The sequence below is a fragment of the Sorex fumeus genome, unplaced genomic scaffold (genome assembly GCF_029834395.1).
Source record: "Sorex fumeus unplaced genomic scaffold, SorFum_2.1 ptg000058l, whole genome shotgun sequence".
Taxonomy (NCBI): domain Eukaryota; kingdom Metazoa; phylum Chordata; class Mammalia; order Eulipotyphla; family Soricidae; genus Sorex; species Sorex fumeus.
The window spans coordinates 829,990-853,426 of NW_026606115.1; the positions used below are offsets into that span (position 1 = coordinate 829,990).

The following is a 23,437-nucleotide window of genomic DNA, read 5'->3' on the forward strand; positions in this document are numbered from 1 at the left end:
ACATTTAAGCACTGATGCTGGGTGTGTCCCAGAAGTGAACAAAAAGTCAAACTTGAGAAGTTCTGAATTAATTAGTGAGATGACCCAGCCCTCAGTTCAAAGTGAGGATGGAGCCATAGTACAGCAGGTTTGTGTAGAGACAAGAGTAACCCCTGAGCATTGCCAGGTATGACCTAAAGACCAAAAATGATGTTGGGGGTAGTACACTTGCATGTGGGATCAATCCCCAGAACCTCATAAGGTCTCCTTAAGCACTGCTGGGTGTGGCTCCCCCATCCCCCAAAAAAGCAAAGAATGGTGTTAGGGATTAAACAGTGGGAAAACCCTGGAAAAGTTCAACAGAACAATTAGAGGGTAACTCCCCCAAACGGTGCTCCAGGGACCACTCCCAGTGGTTCTTGGCCAACTGGTCAGCATTTCTTTTTAATTATTTAATTGAATCACCATGAGATAGTTACAAAGCTGTCAGTGACAAAGTTTTCATGATTTTCAGTCATAACAATGTTCTAACACCCATCTACCAGTGTACACTTCCCACCACTAATATCCCCCATGTCCCTCCTACCACCCCAGCATGCCTCTATGGCAGGCGCTCTCTCTCCCCCGTTACTCGCATTCCTCCCTCCACCCTGTTTGGGCATGATCCTTTGCAATACTGAGAGGCCATCATGTTTGGTCATTTGCCCACTTTCAGCACACATCTCCCATCCAGAGCGATCCATTTCAACCATTTTTTTTGTTTTTGTTTCTTTTTGCGTCACACCTAGCAATGCTCAAGGGTCACTCCTGGCTCTGCACTCAGGAATTACCCCTGGAAGTGCTCAGGGGACCATATGGATGCTGGGAATCGAACCTGGGTCGGCCATGTGCAAGGCAAACGCCCTACCCACTGTGCTATCGCTCCAGCCCCCATTCCAACCATTTTTGTCATAACGGTCCCTTCTCTGTCCCAACTGCCCTCTCACCCAGCCCCTGAGGTAGGCTTCCAACCGTAGACCATTCGTCCTGTGGTTCAGCATTTCAATACAAGGGCAATGTGGTACCAGTGCTGAGGAGCCTCTGGGTCCACATGCTGCAGTGCTAGGGAGACTATGAATGATGAGGACTGTGTCAGGATCAGACTCAGAGCCAGGGAGATAATAAGGAGTGGAAGGCACTTGCTTTACATGCAGCCAAACTTGGTTAAATCTTCAACACTGCATAGTCCCTTGAGCACCTCCAGGAGTGATTCCTGAGCACAGTAAGCTCAATACTGCCAGGTGTAGTCCCCCCAAAAAACAAGCCCCATCAAAGTATCAAATCAGGCTTATGCTCATGCGGGGCATTGAGTACATGCCTTAACCCTGTACTATCCCCAGCCTCTGCAGAATAGAATAGTAACATAGTTAAGATCACTCCAAATAGAACAAGGATATACAAATTTAAATTCTGAATTTAAAGGTGCAGATTTCCTAACATTTTCTATCGATGTGGGATTTTAACTGCTTGGGAATAAAAAATGTGAAAAGGATTTGACAATGGGGCTGGGTGACAGAACATAGTACAATGGTTAGGGCACATCCGCCCAACCCAGGTACAATTTCCAGCACCATATGGTCCCCCAGGCATCAGCAGATGCAGCCCTAGATGCTCTCAAAAATCACTGGGGTGACTGGGATATCCCCTGCACTGTAGAACTCTTAACAGCATCACATCCTTGGGCCCTTGCCCCAAATCCTGGATCTGGTTGGTGGAGAATCAACAGTGGGGTTCCTGAGCCTCCTGATCATCACCTGGAACCCCTCCCCCAATAAAGTTTGGCAAGAATGAGCTGCTTTCACTATGTGCTTCTATCTCTTCCCCATTTTTTGGTCAAGTTCGTTATTTTCTCTTTGCAATAGCAGTTTTTGTTTTGTCCTGGAGTTTTGGCCAAACCCAACTGTACTCAGGACTTCCTCCTGCTTTTGTGCTCAGGGATCTCTCCTGACTGTGCTCAGGTGACCCACCCTATGTGGTGCCAGGAATTGAAGCCCTGGCTGGCCACATGCAAGGTAAGTACCCACTGTTCTATCTCTCTGGCCCTAATGTCATTTTTTTCTTTCTTTTTTTTTCTTCCTTTTTGGGTCACACCCGGCAATGCACAGGGGCTACTCCTGGCTCTACACTCAGGAATTACCTATGGCTATGCTCAGGGAACCATATGGGATGCTGGGAATCGAAACCGGGTCGGCTGCGTGCAAGGCAAACGCCCTACCCGCTGTGCTCCAGCCCCTGGCCCTAATGTCATTTTGAACTCAGGGCTGGAGCGATAACACAGCAGCGAGCATGGCCGACCCGAGTTCGATTCCTCCGCCCCTCTCGGAGAGCCCGGCAAGCTACCGAGAGTATTCCATATGCCAGACACAGTAACAACAAAGTCTCCAATGGAGACGTTACTGGGCCCGCTCGAGCAAATCGACGATCAACGGGAGGGCTTTTACCTTACCACTTTGCTATAGAAGACCTGCATGAGCACTTTTAAGTTTTACTTGAAAGTTTGACATAATTTTTTCCCCCTGCCCTTTGATTGCAAAATTGAATGAAAATACCATGCCATCGCCCAGGATTCTTTTTTTAGTGGTATACAATGCATTCACTTTGCTATGAGTAACCCCTGAAGCTGGAGACGGTGCCTAAATAAAGGACTTTAATTACAACTTTGTGATGAGGCTCTTCATGATTCTCCCTTTCCCATATCAGCAGGTGCAAAACTGAAGACAAGTTCAAATCTGTGTTAATCCAATCACCACTGTCATCATTATTATATGCAGGCAGTCTGTGGCATTTCAAATATCATAAAGAAAAATGGGAAAATTTGATTCAGACATTCAGTTGAATGTTTTGTGGTCCCTTGGACCATGAAATATGATGCTTTAGAACCCCAGCTTGCTGTGAATCTGTTTGTTTGGTTTGGGGCCACACTCAGCAATGCTTAGGACTTACTCCTGGCTCTGTACTCAGGGATCACTCCTGGTGAGACTTGGAGGATCATATACAGTTCTGAAGATCAAGCCTGGATTGGATGTGTGCAAGACAAGCACCTTCCTTGCTCTATTTTAATCTCTTTACCCCCATGTTGTGAGTTTTTTAAAAGGAATGCACTTTGGAGAAGACCATGTTCCCATTTGAACGTGTCTCTCTCTCCCCTCACGTATCTTTAAGTAAAATCTTTAAAATAAAACTATTTGGTGGCCAGAGAGATAATACAGTTGGAAAGGCACTTGGTTGTTTTGCATGCAGATTACCTGGTTTTGATCTCCAGCACCACATATGATCTCCTGAGCACTGGCAGCGGTGACTCATGAGTACAGAGCCAAGAGTAACCCCCAAGCCCCAAAATAAATAAAAGCTATTTTATTTCAGAAAATAAAAGAATTTTTGAGGCCAAAGGGAGAATGCAGGCAAGGGACTTGCCTTTCATGCAGCCACAAGAGCAGTAAGGCTGGTTCAAATCCCTGGTATCTTTTATGGTCCCCTGAGATCACCAGGGGTCACTCCTGAGCAGAAAACCAGTGCCGCTGGTGCACTGGTTAACCCCAAACCCTCCTCCCCATAAAAATAATAAAGGATTACTTGATGAAAGATATTGAGGAATGGTTCTCAGTAAGTATGCAAGAGAAAAAATCTATTAAATCTGCACATTTCTACTCAAGTATGATTCGATATTGAGATTTAAGATTTCCAGCCATGGGCTGGAGAAATAATACAGTGAGTAGAGCACTTGCATGCGCCTCACCCAGGTTCGAATCCTGACACCATACGCACAAACACAGAGCCAGAAATAGTCCCTGAGAACCACTGGCTGTGACCCAAAAAGAAATATTTCCCATTTCCATGGTGCCAGAGGCATAGTGCACAAGGGTTAATTCAGGCACTTCCCCTGCCTACTGCTAATCCCAATTAGATTCTTTGCACCACATATTGTCTCCTAAGCTGCACTGGCTGTGTGTCCTCCCACTTCTGCCCCTGATAAAGATAATACCTAGCCAGAGGAGCAATGTAGCACTGTCCTCCCATTCATTGATTTGCTTGAGCGGACACCAGTAATGTCTACATTGTGAGACTTGTTACTGTTTTTGACATATCAAATATGCCATGGGTAGCTTGCCAGGCTCTGCTGTGCTGGTGGGATATTCTTGGTAGCTTGCCGGGATCTCCAAGAGGGACGGAGGAATCGAACCCAGGTTGGCTGAGTGCAAGGCAACCGCCCCACCCGCTGTGCTATTGTTCCAGCCCCCTAGCCAGAGTAAGTGAAAAAAATAAGCAAAACATCTACAACCAAAAGACAAATTGAGAGGCCATGGAAATAGTACAATGGTCTGCAGCCTCATGCTGGCATGCTGAAGACCCAGGAACACGGAATTATGTCATCCTTAAGCCACACTGGGCAAGATTTCCCACCCCCAATAACACAGTCTGTGCCCCAAACCAAAGAAAATAGATTAAATAGTGTTCAAAATTTGGGGGGGGGGGTGTTCGTCACATCTAGTGATGCTCAGGGCTTACTCCTGGCAGTGTGCTCAGGAATTATTCCTGGCAGTGCTTGGGGGGGCATATAGAGTGTTGGGGATCGAACTTGGGTCAGCTGAATGCAATGCACGTAAATGCGCTACCTGTTGTACTATTGCTCCTGCCCCATGGATTTCAAGTTTGATGCAGAAATTAACTTAAGCCCATTTTGTGATTTTGCTTCTAAACAAATTCATGTGTATCCAGTATAGAATGAATCACTCTGAGGGGTCCTTAAGTCCATAATTTAAGAGTTAAGGGACTTTGGGCTTTAGCACTGAACCCCCATCAGGTTGGCTGAGTATCACTGGAAGTGGCCCCTAAGCTTACTAAGCATGCCTTGAGGCCCTGCGCCCCAGAAAAACCTGGTTTGTTGTAATAAGATTGAGGAAGACCGAGGAGAGGAATCAAAGGGTTGGAGAGCAGAAGTACCGAATCTCCCCATAGCTAGTTCATCCTCAGCACCTCATGGTTTGCTAGCACTTCTGGGCATGCCCCCACAAAGAACACTAAGGACACCTGGACTCCTACTTTGTACTTGGAACTTACCTGGGTATAGCTACATATCCAAAACATAGTGCAGGGGCTTGAGAGGTAGTGCAGTGGGTAGGGTGCTTGCCTTGCACATAGCTGACCAGGGTTTGATCCCTGGTATCCTATATGGTCCCCTGAGCCCCACCAGGAGTGATTCCTGAGTGCAGAGCCAGAAGTAAACCCTGAGTACCCAAAATCAAAAAAAAAATTAAGGTACCTCAGAGTCAACAACACTGAAAATAGATCCAAACTACAACGACCAAACTTTAAAATGTGTCTGTCAAGGTGGCAGGCTGTGGGGGGTGGGAAGGAACTTGGGAACACTGGTGGAGGGAAGTTGACACTGGTGGCAGGCTTGGTGCTTGAACAGTATGTCTAAATCTCAACTATCAAAAACCTTATAGATCACTGTTCTTTAATAAAATTAGAGACTTTTCAAAATACCATTTAAGGGGCCTGAGAGATGGTACTGTGTGTTAGATACTTGCTTTGCATGCAGCTGACCCGGATTTGGTCCCTGGCATCCCATATGACCCCTCCCCCCGCCAAGCACCAATAGGCGTGATTACTGAGGACAGAGCTGGGAGTGACCTCTGAGCATTTCCAGGTGTAGTTCCACAACAAGCAAAATATCTTTAAGGGGGTGAGGAGGTTTGTTGAGTAGGGGACACCCTGGTGGGAGGTAGGGTATTGGAACACTGTATGCAGAAAACCCTATCACGTTGTAAATCACAGCATTTTAAATGCAAAAATTTTTTTAAAAGTATCATTTAGTAAGTTTGTTACTGTTCCGAAAGTGGGCAATAGGGGCTGGAGAGACAGTACACCAGGTAGGGCACCTGTCTTGCACATGGTTGACCCGGGTTCAATCCCTGATCCCTGGTACTCCATGATGGTCCCCTGAGCCACACCAGGAGTGATCACTGAGCACAGAGTCAGAAGTAAGCATTGAGCATCATCAGGTGTGGCCCCAACACAAACAAAAAACCCAAATGGGCAATATTTGTCCCTTTCTCCTCCCCTCCAAGCACTGGATCAATGCAGGTGTGGGGTGGGGAGGGGTGGGGGCACAGGAGGAGCCTTGGGTGTGGGTCCAGGGTGCTGATTTTGTTTTGCAAAAAGGCAGATTTTCATGGAGGCATTGGGTTTTTTTTTCCTGAAAATGGGGAGGTAGGTCAAGTAAGTTAGCAAACTTCTGCATTAGGTATTGGTCAGAGGAACTACCAATGCCCAGACTTGTTTATTGTCCCTATTATCTAATATTACATTGCCTTGATTAATCCATTAAGTAACTTTGTTTTAATATAGTTTTAGCTACTGCAATGTTTTTTGTTTGGGGGGCACACCTGTAGATGCTCCTGGCTATGTACTCAGGGATCACTCCTAGTGGGACTCGGATAACCTTATGGGCTGCTGAGGATCGAACCCAGGTTGGCCATGTGTAAGGAAACTGTCCCACCAGCTGTACTGTCATTTCAGCCCCTACAATTTAAAAAAAATCAATATATTGCGAAAGAGATAGTATACAAGTTATTGTACTTGCCTTGCACACAGCTGACCCTGGTTTGATCCCTGGCATTTTGTATGGTCCCCTGAACACCACTGAATATGGCCCCAGAATCCAAACCCCAAACTAACATGACCTGAAAGGAAAAAAAATCATTTACTCTTTCGCGTCTCCCCAAATATGTACTTTTGCTTTGCAATGTTGATTTTTAATTTTTTTTGGAGGGAGCAGTATGTATAGAAGTGAGAGCCCAATACTTCAAGGTCACATTCAGCTAAAATGTAATTATACTGACTACAAAATTTTAAGGTTATTTTTATTTACAACTTTTGAAAAATGTACATTTTTTTACATGGGTTACTTGTGCAAACTTCGATTTAGAAGAGTGGTAGGTGCTGAAAAGATAACAAAGGAACATCAGATAGAACATTTACAAGCCTTGTCCCACACTGCTACTTAAAGTTACTGATTTTAGCAAAAAGGATAAATACTCAAACAAAGATAGCTAAACAGTGAGGGCTTTACTCTACGGAACGCGAAGAAACGTAAGCATGCAGTGTGAATTCAGGTTGTGAGTGGGAAAAGTTTGCCACAGAGAGCTTCCCTTCCTTGAATTCAACGTCTGAAAAATAGATGGGGGTCATAAAGTTGGTGATTCAGGGTAGCACTGTTCCTTTAAAAAGTTGCAAGGCTCTCCAACTTCCCCTAGCTTAGAAAGTACTTCTTTTTCATTCCTCTGTTTCCACAACTCTTTGAAGGGAAAAAAACCCTCCAAGATATGTCCCATTCTGAAACTTAGCTTGGGAGTGTGTGTATGTATTCAGTAACTATCTGGGAAGGAGAGGATGTATCAGTTACTACAACTATGGTACTGTACTTGGGCTGAGTTCTTTCATAGTCTCCTACCAGTGAAGAAAAATGCCTTGTAGTTCTGATTGGTTATTCTTTTGATCCCAGTATTTTGAGCTTCCACTGTCCTTTCAAAGAGGATGTTTATAAGGGCCTGTTTCATGGATTCCTGTTGGCCATATACCTAGTAAAGTGGAATCCCTTTGAATCCAACACGAGCAAAGGATCAGCCAGGATAAAACACAGCAGTCATTATGTTGTTACAAGTAAGATCTTTGTCATCTAGCTTTGTCTAAAGCACCTCCTTATATGACAACCCATTTTCAAAACTTATTGTCAAGTACAGAAACACCCTACTGCCCCCAACTGGAGATGAGGTACAACAGACTCAGAATTAAGCATCAGTCATTATTGTTTTGCACATAACCCAGGTACAGCACATTTGATTCAAAACAGGGTGTTTTTGGATGTTCCAGGAGAGTATAGAGGGGTTGGAAAACCTTAGCAAGGGAACACTGAAACAGCACATCAGCTATTTTGCTTTTTAATAAAGTAAATATAATGACACCAAGGAACAGGAAGATGGCAAATATATCAACAGGTATTTTTCTTATAACGAGCCTCTTCTTGCGTGCCACTCAGGTCAACAGTCACGCCAGCTCTGTTCTACAATTGCAGAAACACGCTTTTCGTATTCCCGCTTGTTCTCCTGGTACAGCTGGGCAGCCTGGCTGTTTGCTGGACTATTAGGATTCGGTTCATCCAAAAGAGACTAGAGAGACAGTATTTTAAAAGTTAGGTCCTCAATGAAAAAAAAAACACAAATACATGTTCAAAACAAACCTATTTTACTTTTTAATTTTTCCCACTCTTACACTGCAGTTTATAAAGTTGTTCATCATGATGTGTTACAAGCATTCAGTATTCCAACACCAATCCCACCAACACTGTCACCTTCCCTCTACCACTGTCTCCATTTTCCCAACCATCCCTCACTCCTGCCCCTGTGGTATGCCCACAATAATTTATTTTCTATTCCTTGTTACTACTAAATGGCTAATGGAATCATCAAAAAAAATTGTTGTATCTTACCATGCAGTCATTAAGTCCTTGTCTGAGGGTTTACTAAGCTATTGTTGCTAGTTAAACCTATTTTAATATTTTGTTTTACCTTTTTATACATTTTTTGCTTCTCAATTATACTTTAGTCAAATGTTTTCAATGGTATCTGTTCAGTTACTGGAGTTTTAAGAACTTTGAAAAAGTCAGACAAATATGGTTTGCTTTTTTTTTCCTGTGATCATATTTTATAAAAAAATAATTGATCCAGGTAACATGGTACTGATATTGTCCATGTTTATGGCAATAATGTACACGTTACGTTACTGTACCCCCATCACCACCATTCCAAAAGTTCTCAAGATTCCCCTTTCCCTTGCTATCCCTAAATCACCTCTCATTCACTTCTTTATTCCTACCTTGCCCCCCCCCAACACTGTGTGGTAATCTGAGTTTTGTAATCCAAGGTCAAGAGCTTATCACTGTTCAATAATGCTATTTCCTCCTTTTGTCCCTCTCTAGTCTCCAGATGAGTGAGATCATTTGGTATTAAAACAAATAGCAATTTTATAAAGTAGTGACCCTCAAGTGAATTGTCCTAAGTTAATAGCTAAATTTGCTGAGTTAGCACAGTAACCTAAAGATGCATTAGCCTAATAGTATAGAGGTCCCCAAATGTATTTGGTTTATGGTCCCCTTTTCAGAAAAAAAAAAAGCATTATTCAGCAACCACTCAGGGAAATCTACCTTCTTCAAGCAAACAAAAAGCCCCCCCAATTGTGCCCATGCCTTTATGGGCTGTGTGTGATATCACACACATTGGGAAACACTGCATTTATTAGCATATATGCAAATGGATTGATGAAGTTTTAAACTCTTGAATATATTTAACACAATATAAGAGACGACTATTTCAACATGAAATTTAGTATATTAATGTTATATTTTGGGGTCAAATCTTTAAAATACTGCAGAGCATATTTTTGACAGGCAGCACACTTTTAAACACAATATATGGGGCAGGGGAGATGGCTGAAATGGTGGGGCAAATGCCTTCCATTTGTGAGGTCCTGGGTTTGCTCCCCAGCTCCCCAAGTATGACACAAAGGTGGCCTCCACAACTAACAAAAAGCATCCTGCTCCGATAAATAACATATCAAAGGCCATAGTCACATTAGCAAAACTCACCTGTATGGATGTCAAAATGGATGATACATCATAAGTTGGGCTCCAGCGGTTCTGCAGTATGTCCAGACATATACTGCCATCAGCATAGACTGAGAGCAGAGAAGTGGGGATGTTAAACACAGCAAACCAACAGTTTTCACATTAGAGGCAAGTTACAGTGAAGTGGAACACAAGGTGTCTTAGATTTCAAAAAATACTGATGGGCCAGATAGAGGACAGCGGGGAAGGCGCTTGCCTTGCAATGTTTTTGACCCGGGTTCAGTTCTCCAACACCCCATAGAATTCCCTGAGCCTCACCAGAGAGTAATTCCTAAGCACAGAGCCAGGAGTAAACCCTGAGAACCACTAGATGTAACCCCCAAACCACCCCTCAAAAACAAACCAAACCAAAAGGATGCGGTAACTTCTAAGTTAACTTATTCAACCTAGAAGTCAGCAGTAATTACTATTTAAAGAAATCAGGATGCACAGAGAATGTCAATTGCAATCGAATAATGCTGGAAGAAACTCATGCACATTCTGCTCATAAGACAGTCTTATGACTTAGGAAAGTATGCACACTTCCAATCGGGGTACCACACCAATCAGACACTTGTGGGAAACGCAGTCCATCGCATGTGTAAACTCTTATCTCCTGTTATAAACAATAGAGCTCTGAAGGAGCTTATATTTTGGTGTAAAGAAAAAACTCTAACACCCTGGAAAATAACAGGGCTTTTTTTTCGGGGGGGGGGGGGATACTTGGCAGTGCTCAGGGATCACTCCTGGCAGGGCTTGGAGGATTTTCTGTGGTGCCAGAGATTGAACCCTGGTTGGCTGTGTATAAGGCATATGCCCTGCCTGCTGTATTATCTCTCCACTCTCGAAAATATTCTTATTAACCTAAGCAAGAGGCGATCAAGTCTAGAACTGCTACTAGAAAGAAAAAAAATCACCCAAAGTATTTTAACATCTATTTTCTAAGCCCTGAGTACAGCTCCACCCAGCTGTACTCAGGACTTACTCCTGGCTCTGCGCTCAAGGATACTCCTGGTGGGCTTAGAGGGACCATATGGGGTGGCAGGAATTAAGCCCACATCAGCCACATGCCAGACAAGCAACTCACCTGCTGTTTTATTTCTCTGGACCCTCTATTTTCGTTCTAAGTCCTTTTTTGGTGGGAGGTGATTTTAGACTCTATCTGCTGGTATCCAGGGGCTACTTCTAGTTCTACATATGCAGTGCCCAACACTTGAACCAAGGTGGGTTGCTGAAGTGGCCAGAGGCAAGGCAAGTGCCTGTGTACCAGCCTTCTGTACTATCTCTCCTGCCCCAACAACAAGCATCTGGACAGTAAGCACTGCACTTGCTAGGGCCAAAACTGGGGGTTCAGGTCATCATCTCATTCCAATTTTGTGGTTTCTTTTTGTTTGTCTTTGCAGGGCCAGAATTTTTTTCAGTTTTGTAGGGTTTCACATATGCAAGGCAAGTGCTTACTACTGAGCTACATCCCAGCCCTTGGCCAGAGCTCTGAATTTTCTATTTTGTCTCTTTTGGGCCACACCCAAGCAGTGCACGACCATGTGTGGTGCCAGGGATTAAACCCAAGTCAGCCACGTGCACGGAGACCACACTACTCACTGTATAACAACTCTGGCCCAAGAGCATCCAAATACTTAAAACATTCCACAGGGCTGGAGAGCTAGCTCAAAGAGCTGAAGTTCATACTCTGGAGGTGAGAGGACTTGATCTCCTGTACCACATAATCCCTGGAGCCCTTTCAAGGAGTGACCCCTGAGCACTAACCAGGGGTGTTGCCAACCATACCAACCATACCAAGTTCCATAGGAATTCTAATATCCAAAGTTGAAAACCCTTGCTCGAAAAGTGAGAGGGACCAGAGTGATAGTACAGTGGGTAGAGTGTTTGCTTTGCGTGCAGCCAACCTGGGTTTGATCCCCAGCATCCCATATGTCCCCAAAGCACTGCCAGGTATAATTCCTGAGTGTAGAGCCACGAATAACCGATGAGCATTGCCAGGTGTGGCCCAAACCCATCCCCATCCCTCAAAAAAGTGAGAGAAAATAATCACTGGATGACCCCAATCTGACCCAACCTTAAAAGGAAACCCCCATATGTGGCTCCTTGGTTGCATTTACTGTAGGCAATGAGGATGATCACCAAAGCCAGACAGCTCTGAAGCCTCCCAAGCAAAGGCAAAGTCTGCTCCCGGCTGCAGCTCATCAGGAACAAGTGTGGTTTTCAGCAAAGAGCGAACTGCCTTAAACAAAACACTCAAATGCTACACACAAGTAAGCAGGCAATGTGGATGCCATCTCCCCAGCAAACAGTGGAGCCCATGATGGCTATCAACGTGATACTTACCATTTGGATGGAACATCTTAGAGACAAATCTAACAGTAGGTGGCTTATTCGGATATTCCTCAGTGAACTCGATAGTCAGTTTAAATGTGCCTGTGGTTAAAAAAGAAAGGGTTAAGAAAACACATTCAACTCTTTATTCCCAAGCACTTTGTTTTTCACCTGGTATGACTTGGTGTGAGTATTCAATGGCGAGAAAGACCAGGCAAGAGATTTTTCTCCCAGGGCCTGCTCTGACCATGGACAGATACCATCGGAACCACCACCCAAAGAGGAACTGGTTTTTCTTTTGCTACTCGTCTCTCCTAAATGGAAACCCAATCATCTTAAACACAGACATCTTAAAGCTCAAAAGGACAAGAAATAAGGGCCCAAATGTGGCCTTTTTCTCTCATGGAGAATGGGAGATCTTCAAAGTTTGTTCCAAGCCGTGGCCACCTTAACCTCTCCAGTGATTTTTACTTTGGGCCTTCTCTGGCAGTGCTCAGGCCTTACTCCTGGGTCTGTGTTCAGGGATCACTCCTGGAGGTTCTTGGAGAAACTGATGGAATGCTGAGGATTGAACCTGGGTTGGCCACATGCAAGGCAAGTGCCCTTCCTGCTGTACTATCTCTTTGGCCTGGCTTCAGTGATTTTGATTTTCTTAAATCAATTTCTTGTTTTGGGGGATATGAGGACCACACCTGGAGCCCTGGTGGGGGAGGATAATCCCAGGCTCTGTGCTTGAGGTTGCTCCAGCAGTGCTAAGGAGGACTGCACTACTGGGGAATAAACTCTGGACTTCTGCATGCTAACCATGTGCTCCAGCCCTCAGGTCCCTCCAGTGATTTTTTTCCTCAGAGGACCATAAAGAAAGAGACCTCATTGAGGTTCAAAAATCAACACTACAGGGGGTCGAAGTGATAATACAGTAGATCGTGCACTTGCCTTGCATGAGGTGGAACCAGGTTCGATCCCCTGCATCCTTTATGATACCCTGAGCCCCGCCAGGAATAATTTAATGCAAAGTCAGGAGCAGCCTCTGATCATCGGTGGGTGTGGCCCCCCACACAAACACAAAAACCAAAATTAACACTATTCAAGCTGGAGAGAGCACACAAGGAGCTTCACACATGCTTTGCATGTGGGAGGTCCTGGTTCCATCCCCACTGTCTGATGCTCCCTCCAAGCACTGCCAGGAGCAACTGCTGAGGACTGCTAGGACTGGCCATCCGCCCCCCACCCTGGCCACAGTAAAAAAAAAAATCAATCCACTGACACTAGCTATCCAAGTCAATTATCATATCATTGTGAAAATTGAAAGGAACGAGTACTGCAGTGTTCTTTTCATGTAAGAGTGCCCCTATAATGAAACCATAATTGAATGCTTGCCAGATAAAAAAAATAAACTTCAGTCCCTCTCAAAACCCGTAAGTATGAGTCACAGGGTACTTCGCTGTAAAATCAACTCAATTATTCACACTAATGGAGGGAATTTAGGACAGAAAGGATTTAAAAATCACATTAGATTGCATTCACGGAGCCCGCCAATTTATCTAATGATGTTTATTTAGGCTACTATTGAAATACATTCCTTCTTCGTGAACTAAGGTAGCAGGAAGAGACTAAAGAAGCGCACACTCTAAAATGAACATGGGCAAAGGAGCTCATACAAAGAATTGTAGGATGGGGCCCGAGAGATAGAAGAGTGGGGAGGGTGCATGCTGTGCAGACTTCAATCCCTGGCATAAGAGGGTCCGCAGAGTCCTACCAGGTGTGGTGCCTAAGCACAGAGCCAGGAGTAAGCCCTGACTACTGCCAGGAGTGGCCCAAAATTGAGGAGAAAAAAAAGGAATTCTAAGATGCTATGACTTGGGGAGATTAGGATGCCTTTGAAATGTCATTTTAAACTCAGGGGAATAACTTCACAGGAACAATTGGGCAGCTGTTTGGGCAGTTTCAACTGACTGAAAGTTCCTCTAGTGAGCCTCTGGAAATAGTTACTTCCTGGCCTAAGAGGCTGCACAACGCACTGTAGTACCATGCACCATTTAATAAATTACTTATTCTAAGAAAAGAGACCACACTTCAGGTCAAGGAGAACTCGTTACTCTTCTGTTCAGAGTTAGTCATTATTCCTCCTGGCATCCATTAATAGGCCTCTCTCCACTTTTGAAAAGAAAAAGGGAACACTGTGACCGTTCCCTTCCTCTCAGATAATAGCACCATCTCCTGACTAGCAAGCGCTTGAGAACACATTTCCGAAGTTGCCCTTGGTACAACACCTGCGGCTCCAAGGTTCAACTCAGGAGCCGGGAGTCAGCATAGCCATTAGGGTGCATGCGAGGCATGTCTCTGAGCCAGGAACCACTCCCAGCACCACCTGGGCCCCCGAACATTGGCAAGAGCAATATGAGCAGTGCAGGAGACCCCAGAATACCACTAGGGAGGCCTGGCACCTCATCCTCAGGTCCTGGCATTGAACTGTCTGCTGGTTTGGCTGAGAATCAGCAGAGGGACCCTCTAAGGGACTCCTGAGCACTGCTCTGATGTCCACTGAGACACACTTGAATTATTTGAAAGTCAGACCCGAAGATCATATGCAGCATAACCAACACCCAAAGGGGAAAAAAACTATTTTGGAAAAGACATCATGGCAAGGTCTATCAAAAGAAACTTTCTTATCCAGCACCTGGTCACAATTCTTCCTCCTTTTGTTAAAGCAGAAAACAGGGACTGGAGCAAGAGTACAGTGGGTAAGGTGTTTGCCTTGCACACAGTCAGTACAGGTTCGATATCCAGCATCCCACATGGTCCCGAGCACTGCCAGGAGTAACTCATGGGTTCAGGGTGGGAAGTAATCCCTGAGTATTACTGAGTGTGGCCCCAAAACAAAACCCAATAAAACATAGTTCTTTCTTCTTGCTACTGCTTGAAAGATACTAAACACAAAAAAGTGGGAATGGGGGATATTATTTTAAAAAAATCAACAGTGGGATGAATGACTGTTCAAAGCTTTGAACTTCTGGGTCCAGCCAGAGAGATGATACAGTGGGGAAGGAGCTTTCCTTACGTGCAGCTGACCTAGGTTTGCTCCCCAGCACCACAAAGGGTTCCCCAAACCCTGCCAGGAGTGATCCCTGAGTACAGAGCCAGGAGTAGGCACTGACACAGGTGTGAGGTGGCTGAAAGGCTGGAGTGCACGTTTCTCCAGTGCTGCAAAGTCCCTTGAGCACCTGCAGGTATGGCACCCAAACAACAAAAATACAAACCTCTGAAATTCCTTATATGACTCAAGTGTAAACAAACACTTTAGGGGCAAGGCTGGTATCTGACCAAATTCAGGTAAGAGACATACTATCAAAGAATTGCTCTAGGAGCTGTAAAGATCAAAGAGTGAGTAAGGGGATCCCTGGCATTGCAGAGGGTCCAGCAGATAGAATGGCACACAGCAATCCCATGCACTTTATTTATATCTGGGGTTTTTTTTGGGGGGGGGGGCACACCCAGCAGTGTTCTGGGTTTACTCCTGGCTCTGTGCTCAGTAATCATTCCTAGTGGGGCTCGAGGGACTATACGGGGTGCTGGGGATCAAAGCTGGGTTGGCTGTGAGCAAGGCAAGCACCCTTTCCACTGTACTATCATTCTGGCCCAGATCCCATGCAGTTTAAATGAAAATCATCACTAAAACTACCTGTCTGTGGTGAAGACACATACACAAGGCAAACCCAAATGCTCTATGAACTGGAGACATGATTTGAGCTCTAAAAATTCAAGCATTCTTTGTGCAGGCCAAGCTGAAGAAATCCATCACCACCCCTCTCCCTAACATTCACACACTCCAAATTTCATTCTTAGTAAGAAATAGACCCGGTCAGAGAGATAATATGGGGCAGGGGTGTTAAGGGACTTGCTTTATGTATGACCAATTCTGGTTCAAATCCCTGATGCCATGTAGGGTGCACCAAGCACCACCAGGGATCACTCCTGAGCACAGTGCCAAGAATAGCCCTGAATACCACAAAGGGCATAACCAAACAGAGAGAGAGGGAGAGGGAGAGAGAGACTCTGAAAGAGACTCAGAGAAGGGCAGAGACTCCAGAGAGAGCAGAGACTCTGAGAGAGAGGGAGGGAGAGAGAGAAGTTACTGATCTCAAATATTAAATAGGGACCAGAGAAACAGTGCAGAGGGTAAGGCATTTGCCTTATATGTCACTGAGCCTGCATCGATCAGCCACATGGATCACTCCTGGTGGTCATTGCTGAGCACAGTCATGAATAGTCCCTAAGTACTGCTTGGGTGTGTCCTCAAAGTCCAAACAAACAAACAAACAAAAAAATCAAATATGAACTGGGATTCTCTTTCTGACCTGCTGCAAAACTCGGGCACAATGTAGGTTGATGACATATGGGTTGCGGAGCCCCAAACTCTAAAAAGCAATTGCCCAAAAATTCAACGTGTGTTTACTGAACTGCCAAAAGCAGTTATACCATGGGGCTGGAGCAATTGTACAGTGGATAGGGCATTTGTCTTGCACATGGCTGACCTGGGTTTTATCCCCAGCATTCCATATGGTTCTCTGAGCACTGCCGGGAGTAATTCCTGAGCATTGCTGGGTATGCACCCCACACATACACAAAAAAATGACCAAAAAAAAGGAAGTTGATCAAGTCTCATCAAACAGCATTGACTTTACCGAAGAACTAAATCCATCTGCTTCTGGATGTCTGCATAGAGACTAGGGCCCAAACCTTCCCTGAAATGCACGTTCAAAGGTGGGGGAACGGGACTATCTCACATTTTGAGCCACATCCAACAATGACCGCCTCCGTAGCAGCCAGCCCTCTATGCAATTTCTGAGATTCAAAACAAATGTTAAGAAAACTGAAAATCCTAGTATATGCCAGCATGAAGACTACTGTTTTTCCTGTGACTAATCAGAGAAGGCTAGGTTTTAAAGCAGGGGTAAGGAAGCTTGCTTCTGCCAAGGCCTATCTGGATCTTAATCACATCATCCAGGGGCCTGACAATATAGGCAGACAGGCTGCAGGCAAGTAACCAGAGGAATCTGTCTCCACAGGATTTCTCAGGCCATACGTGGCCCACAGGCCAGGCATTCCCCCTTTCTTGCTTTAAGATCACTGAAATCCAAAGCCTAACTTTTGTGGGTGCCTATTTTATCCATCTTTTCTGAGACAAATCACTGTAAGGAACAGATCAGTGGATCTATCTATATGCAGAGGGCAGGACAATTATGTGCATACATCTAGTGGCTGAGAGATGGCAACAAGGACCTATGTGAGAGGGTGTAGGCCCTACTCATTCAAGCCACAAAATCCAGGTATTTGAAAAGAAGTTGGGAACATATCCTCCTCCACCTCCTCAAGCATTTCTTGCTGGTGGGCCACCAGTTTGTGGACCCCATAGGATAAAACAGCATAAACTCTTACAGATTTGGGGTATGGCCACACTCAGTGGGGTTTAGGGTTCCTCCTGGCTTTGTGCTCAGGGGTCACTTCCTGGAGGGGCTCTTGACACCCCCTTGGCTTAACCACTGTCCCAGCTCTTGGTCCCAAGCCCTTCCAAGTTTGTCTGCTGACTGGAAAAATCTGATATTTAAGATAATGTCTGCCTGGCTCTGTATCTTAGTATTGACGTAAGTATTGACAGTCTTCATTAATTGCAACCCATTTCTTTGTAACTATTCCCCAAATTCTTAAGAACACACTGATTATAAAAAGCAAATACTAGTACATTGGGGGGGCACAGCCTGTGATGCTCAGGGGTTACTCCAGGCTTTGCACTCAGGAATTATTCCTGGCAGTGCTCAGGGGACCATATAGGATGCTGGGGATCAAACTCAGGTCAGCCTCATGCAAGGCAAGTGCCTTACTGGCTGTACTATCACTCCAGCCCCAAATACTAGCATCGGATGGGGTGTGTTAACAATTTTTATATTTGTTTATTGGCTTTGGGGCCATACTCAGCAGTGCTCAGGACCTACTCCCAGATCTGCACTCAGGAATCACTCCTGGCAAAACTTGGGGACCATATGGGGTGCTGGGGATCAAACCCAGATAAATGCTTTACCTACTGTACTATTACTTTGGCCCCTGTAAAAGTTTTTAGCTGATGTGATGAAGACTACTTTCTACTGCAGCATTTCTAGTCAGCACGCACATCCAGATATCAGGGTAAGGGGCAACTGGCCCTTCCCACTGACTGGCTGGGATTACAAACCATGGCTGGGATTACAAACATATCTCTCTTCAAGTGGGTCATGCAGAATCAAAATACTTTGAAGGGTTTTTTCTTAAGCTTTTTCTCTTTTTCATATGCTATAGATCTTGCGAGTTCAAACACTTTCCCTACACATGGTTTACAAGGAAGTAGTACAAGTAGTCTGGGAGCTGTTGCTTTGAAACACATTGCTGGAATAAAATCATTGATGCCCCTTGTCCCTCATCACTCGTGCCCAGTATATTCCCTGCCTGCACAAAGAAGTGCTTTCCCAAAGGTCAGAGAAAGTTATTTTTTGTTGTTGTTGGCACGATCAGTGTTCTAGAAACCCAAGAGAGCCATCCCTGGATAGTGGACTGCCCAGTGGAATGAATCAAACAGTCCTATCATTTGGCCTGAGTAGTTCCTTTGAATAATGCCAGAATAGTGAGCCCTGTCATCCAAAAGAGAGCAAGTAATGTCCAGCTGGAAGGCCTAGGTAGATAATGGATTCTGTAAGTATCTTCTCAACATATCCCACTTAAAACAAGATATGCACCCTTGAAATATTTAAGTAGCCATCCCCCAAGAAAGCGATGTACTATTAATAAGGCTGTGTCCAGCAGACAGCAGTCAGCGTAAATCAGGAGGGATTTGAAAAAGGCCAATGAAAACAAAGCTTGCTCGAGTTAACGCAAATGCACAGCTTCAATCTGCCCATACCACTTAGAATGGGAGGTCTACCACTACGTTCTAGGAGAATAAAAGGAAGACTGACTAGCTCTTGCAAGAATCTGTTCAAATGGTTTACTGCATCAAACCCATGTGCCTTTAGAATCTTTCCTTCTGCAGTAATAGCACTAAACCACTGGGATACTTACCCAGTGGTGAAGGCAGATGTATAGCTGTCAACAGTCTCTTAGGAACAGGCCAGAGTGATAGGAGAGCAGGTGGGGCACCTACCTTGTACACAGCTGATCTGAGTTCGATCCTTGGCACCCCAAAGGGACCACAAAGTGATCCCTGAGCATAAAGCCAGCCCTGAGCAATGCCAATTGTGGCTCTTCCCCAAACAACAATAACATAAAAAAATCAAACAGCACAATCATTGGGGCTGGAAGAATAGTACAGTGGGTAAGGTGCTTGCTTTGCATGTAGCCGACCTGGGTTTGATCCCCGGCATCCCCCTGAGCACCAGAGTAATACCTGAGTGCATAGCCAGGAGAAACCCCTCCGCACTTCCGGGTGTGGCCCAAAAGCCAAAAAGCACAAGTCTCCTAGGAATATCTGTGTATTTGAGACAAACAATAGAATCGGTTGATACTAGCCTACCCCACATCTTGGAAACATCAAAAGCAATCTGAGAGGCCAGAGACAATATGGTAAGGTGCTTGTCTTGCAAGAGGCTGACCGGGGTTCAATTCCTGGTACCCCAATATGGTCCCCCAGCCCACCGGGAGTGATCCCTAAGCACAGAGGCAGGAGTAAGCCCTGAGCACAGAGGGGTGTGGCCCCTAAACAAAAACAAACAAGCACAAAACAAAAGCAATCTGACTTGACAAACCAAGTATGTGCTTAGGAGTTGCACAAATGTTTCTGTTTCTATTCCCGCTTTCAGGCAGTTTCAGGCACACACAAAATACTACATATCCAAAGGGAAAAAACGTGACCAAGATATTTTTGTTTTAAGTACCTCAAACAGTAAAGATGCTAATGAGTAGTTCAAATACTTTCAATCACATTTTAAATGCTATAAACGTCCAGAGAAACACAACTACACACACACTCAAAATTGAGTGCACATAAAACTCTACAAATGTCAATTTCCTCGTGGTATACTGTAACAGGCCATGTTATCAAAGGAGAGAGGGAAAGGGAGGTTAAGAGCATACAGGTTCTCTCTGTACTATTACTGTTTTTACTTGTGATTTTGGGACCACACCCAGCTGTGTTCAGTGATCATACATGGTACCCAGGATTGGGCTGGGGGTCTGCTGCATATAAGGCAAATGCCTTCATCCCTATATTAGCTCCCTGATCTCTGTATTACTAATTGCAATAGCATGTGAATCTATAATTACCTCAGAATAGAAACTGACAACAGGGACCAGCAAGATAGTACAGCAGGTAAGGCACTTGTCTTGCATGTCTTGCCCAGTGCAATGGACTGAGCACATTTTCTGTATATGGGAGTCCTGGTTATGGCTCACCAGCAAGGCATGGTCCCCTAAGCACCAGCAGAAGTGACCTCTGAGCAATTCTGTGAGTGCCCCCTCCCAACATAAACATAAGTCAACTACATATCTGATTTTATTATTTTGTGGAAAGTTAAGGCCCCACCCAGTAGCTTTGGGGGCTACTCTCAGTTCATGGGAGACCACACAGTGCCAGAAATCTAATCCCTGGCCCTTTGGGCTATCTCCCTAGTCTATATGTTTTGGGAGGAGAAGGTCAGAACTATGGGCCCCCTCCCAGTGATTCTCAGTCCAGTCCCATAAAATATGTTTTTAAAAGTAAAACATGGAAGACTAGGAGGATAGTACAGGGATTAAGGTGCTTTTGTTTCCCAGTACTGCATGGTCCCTGAATACTGTTTGGCCCCCAAGTATGAATGGCCTCCAAGCATACTTCTAGGTGTGACCCCAACCACCCTCAAAATAGTAAAACTTAGGGGAAAGAGTTCAAGGGCCTGAATGCATGATTTGTATATAGGAGGTTCAGGTTCAGTCCTGCCATCACATAGTCATTTGGGCACTGCAATGAATGACTCTCCCCCATCAAAACAACACACAAGAAAAAAGTAAAACAAATCCATCTAAAGCCACATACCTACAGATACACCTAGTCCCTTCAAGTCTGGAGACTGGTTGGGTGTACATTAAGGCTAACCTCAATTCTGAAACTGTTTTGAGATCGCTGACCACAAATGCTAGATGAGAGCACATGCTGAGAAGCCACTTGCACATAAGAACCAAAACTTCTACTCAAACTGGTATGGAAGGGGCCACAGACAACTGACAGAGTTAAAGGAGGGAGAAGGCAGTCCTTTCCACACCAAACCCAAGAACCTGATTTCAGTTCTTGCTCTTGAGGGTACAATTCTAAGCCAGAAAGCCTCTGCAGTTGCTCTGACACTACCCTCAAATTTGGCTTGGTCAAGTCCCCAGTGCTTAGACGCTCTCCTCACACGGGGGGTGGGACAAGGGCACTGATGAAGAGAGTAAATTTCTCAGATCACAAACTCCAATATCAGTGCCTAGCAGTTCCTTTGAAAAAGTGACTCATCTACGTTATTTATTTATTTTTTTCAGTAAGCAAGCAAAAAAAAGGCGCGTTTCTAGTGAAGCACATAGCCTGAAGCGCCTGCCACCGACTGGAGCCCATACAAAGGTCTAGTCGTTTCTGAGGACAACCGGGGTTCACTGCTAGAATAACTGAAAACTCTTATCCTACCTGAGGTGCCTAAAAGGTATAGAGGGAAACTTTCTTACCATCCTCAAATGGGGTTCCCTCCGGCCTGGAACACCGCGGGGCGCGGGTAAAAAGGAAAACAAGAAAACAAACGATCAATTCCCACAGTAGGGGCTCCCGGGGCACCCCCTTCCTGATTCTATGGGGATGATCTTTGAGTCCCAGCTCCACTTTACTCCCTCCCGATCTGGTTCAAGCCCGAGTTTCCTCGGGAGGCACCACCCGGGCTTGAAGGTTTCAGGTACCGAAATCTTTCGAGCCACCGCCACCGCCCCTAACTGCCACCACTCCCCGCCCCGCCCCCCTAGATCCCCAAACGGTTCCCCTGGCAGCGGGAACCGAACTAATCGAGGCACAGGCTCCCAGCAGGCACCTAGGCCCGAGTCAAACCCAAATATTTCCCTTAGTACCCCTCAGTCTTCACCCGGGAGCCTGACCCGAAGCACCGTTGGCGTGTCCGGGTGTCCCCCTCCCCCTCCCCCTCCACTCCCATCCCCTAGCCCCGAGCGTCTCTAAGAACGCGGACTCACCCAAAAATGACCGCGTTCCAAACCATTATGTTATTCTCAGACGGAGCCCCGCTGACTCCGGCAGGAGGATCCTCCTGCAACCTTTGAAGAAACAGACAAGGGTCCCACAATCCCATACCCGCGTCCGCTCCGGGTGGCCCTCCACCCCGGCTCCCCCCTACTCCGCCACTACCGGTCCGCCTCCGGACCCGCCCTGTGGCCAGAAGCCGGCCCCCCCAGCCCAGTCCCCCGACACATACACACACCCCGACCCTGCTGACGGCTGCCTTACCTCTTGAAGTCCCGCATGAGGCGCCGCCGAGCCGGGGTGGACATCTCTCGAGTGGGATCAGGGGTGGGGCATACACCGAGGTTGTTGGTCTCCGGGGACGCGAGGGGCGCTGAACCGGTAGCAGAAGTCGAAGCAGCTGGACGGGTAGAGCCCAGAGGCACAGCACTACCCCAGCGAAGTCGAGGGTCGATCTGGCGCCGGCTAAGCACCACCCCGGTGTAGACGGGGGCTGAACCAAGCTGCGAGGAACGGAAGGGGGTGGAACGTCGAACGCCGGACAGGCCGTACCAAGTCGGGACGCGCGAGGGGGGGGGGCGCAGAAAGTTGCTTAGGTCATTAAACGCACCACCCCCCCCCCCCCGCGCGCGCGCCCGCGCGATCGAGGGCCGAGGGGCGAGTGCCCCGGGGGTTTCCTAGAGGTACGGGGATCCCTAGCCCCTGGCCCATCTCCACATCCACCCTGGGACGCTGTTTTTCCCTTTCCTGTTTTTTTTTTCCCTCGCTCTTATAGATCCCCTTATAAAGTGTTTACCCTGGACCGGGCTGAGAAGTCCCGGCGGAGGAGGGAGTGGGAGGAGGCAGAGCGCGTTTTCTAAAAGCGGGAACTTTAGGGCACATATCCCCCGCCAGCAAGGCACTGGAGACTGGAGCGGCCGTGAGTATGGGTGACTGGTTAAAATAAACAATCGCCTTCAATCAAAAGAAGAAACCGGCCTCAGCAAGCAAAGAAGGTCCTCAACGGCCTTGAGCACATGCTCTGCATGTTAACATGCCCGCTTGGGTCTCTAGCACCGCATGGTTCCCCAAATACCCCGAATGACGCCCAGCAGAGAGCCACGAGGAGCCCCCAGAAACGCTGGGTGTGGCCAAAAAACACAAACAGAAAGAAAGGGCTCTGGGTCTCTTTTCTCTAGGATGAACATACGGGGATTTGGGGGCCC

The 23,437-nt window shown here is 46.1% G+C and overlaps 1 protein-coding gene across 1 annotated transcript; it reads right to left on the reverse strand.

Annotated features, from left to right (window-relative positions):
* Positions 1–6,867: 6,867 nt before the first annotated feature.
* UBE2A (ubiquitin conjugating enzyme E2 A) lies at positions 6,868–22,680 on the reverse strand. Its single transcript, XM_056125806.1, has 6 exons — positions 22,497–22,680; positions 22,226–22,306; positions 21,716–21,741; positions 12,029–12,118; positions 9,665–9,753; positions 6,868–8,189 (listed from the first exon to the last, which is right to left on the reverse strand). The coding sequence occupies exons 1-6, from the start codon at positions 22,538–22,540 to the stop codon at positions 8,061–8,063; spliced, it is 459 nt and encodes a 152-aa protein (XP_055981781.1). The 5' UTR covers positions 22,541–22,680; the 3' UTR covers positions 6,868–8,060.
* Between the last annotated feature and the right edge of the window lie 757 nt (positions 22,681–23,437).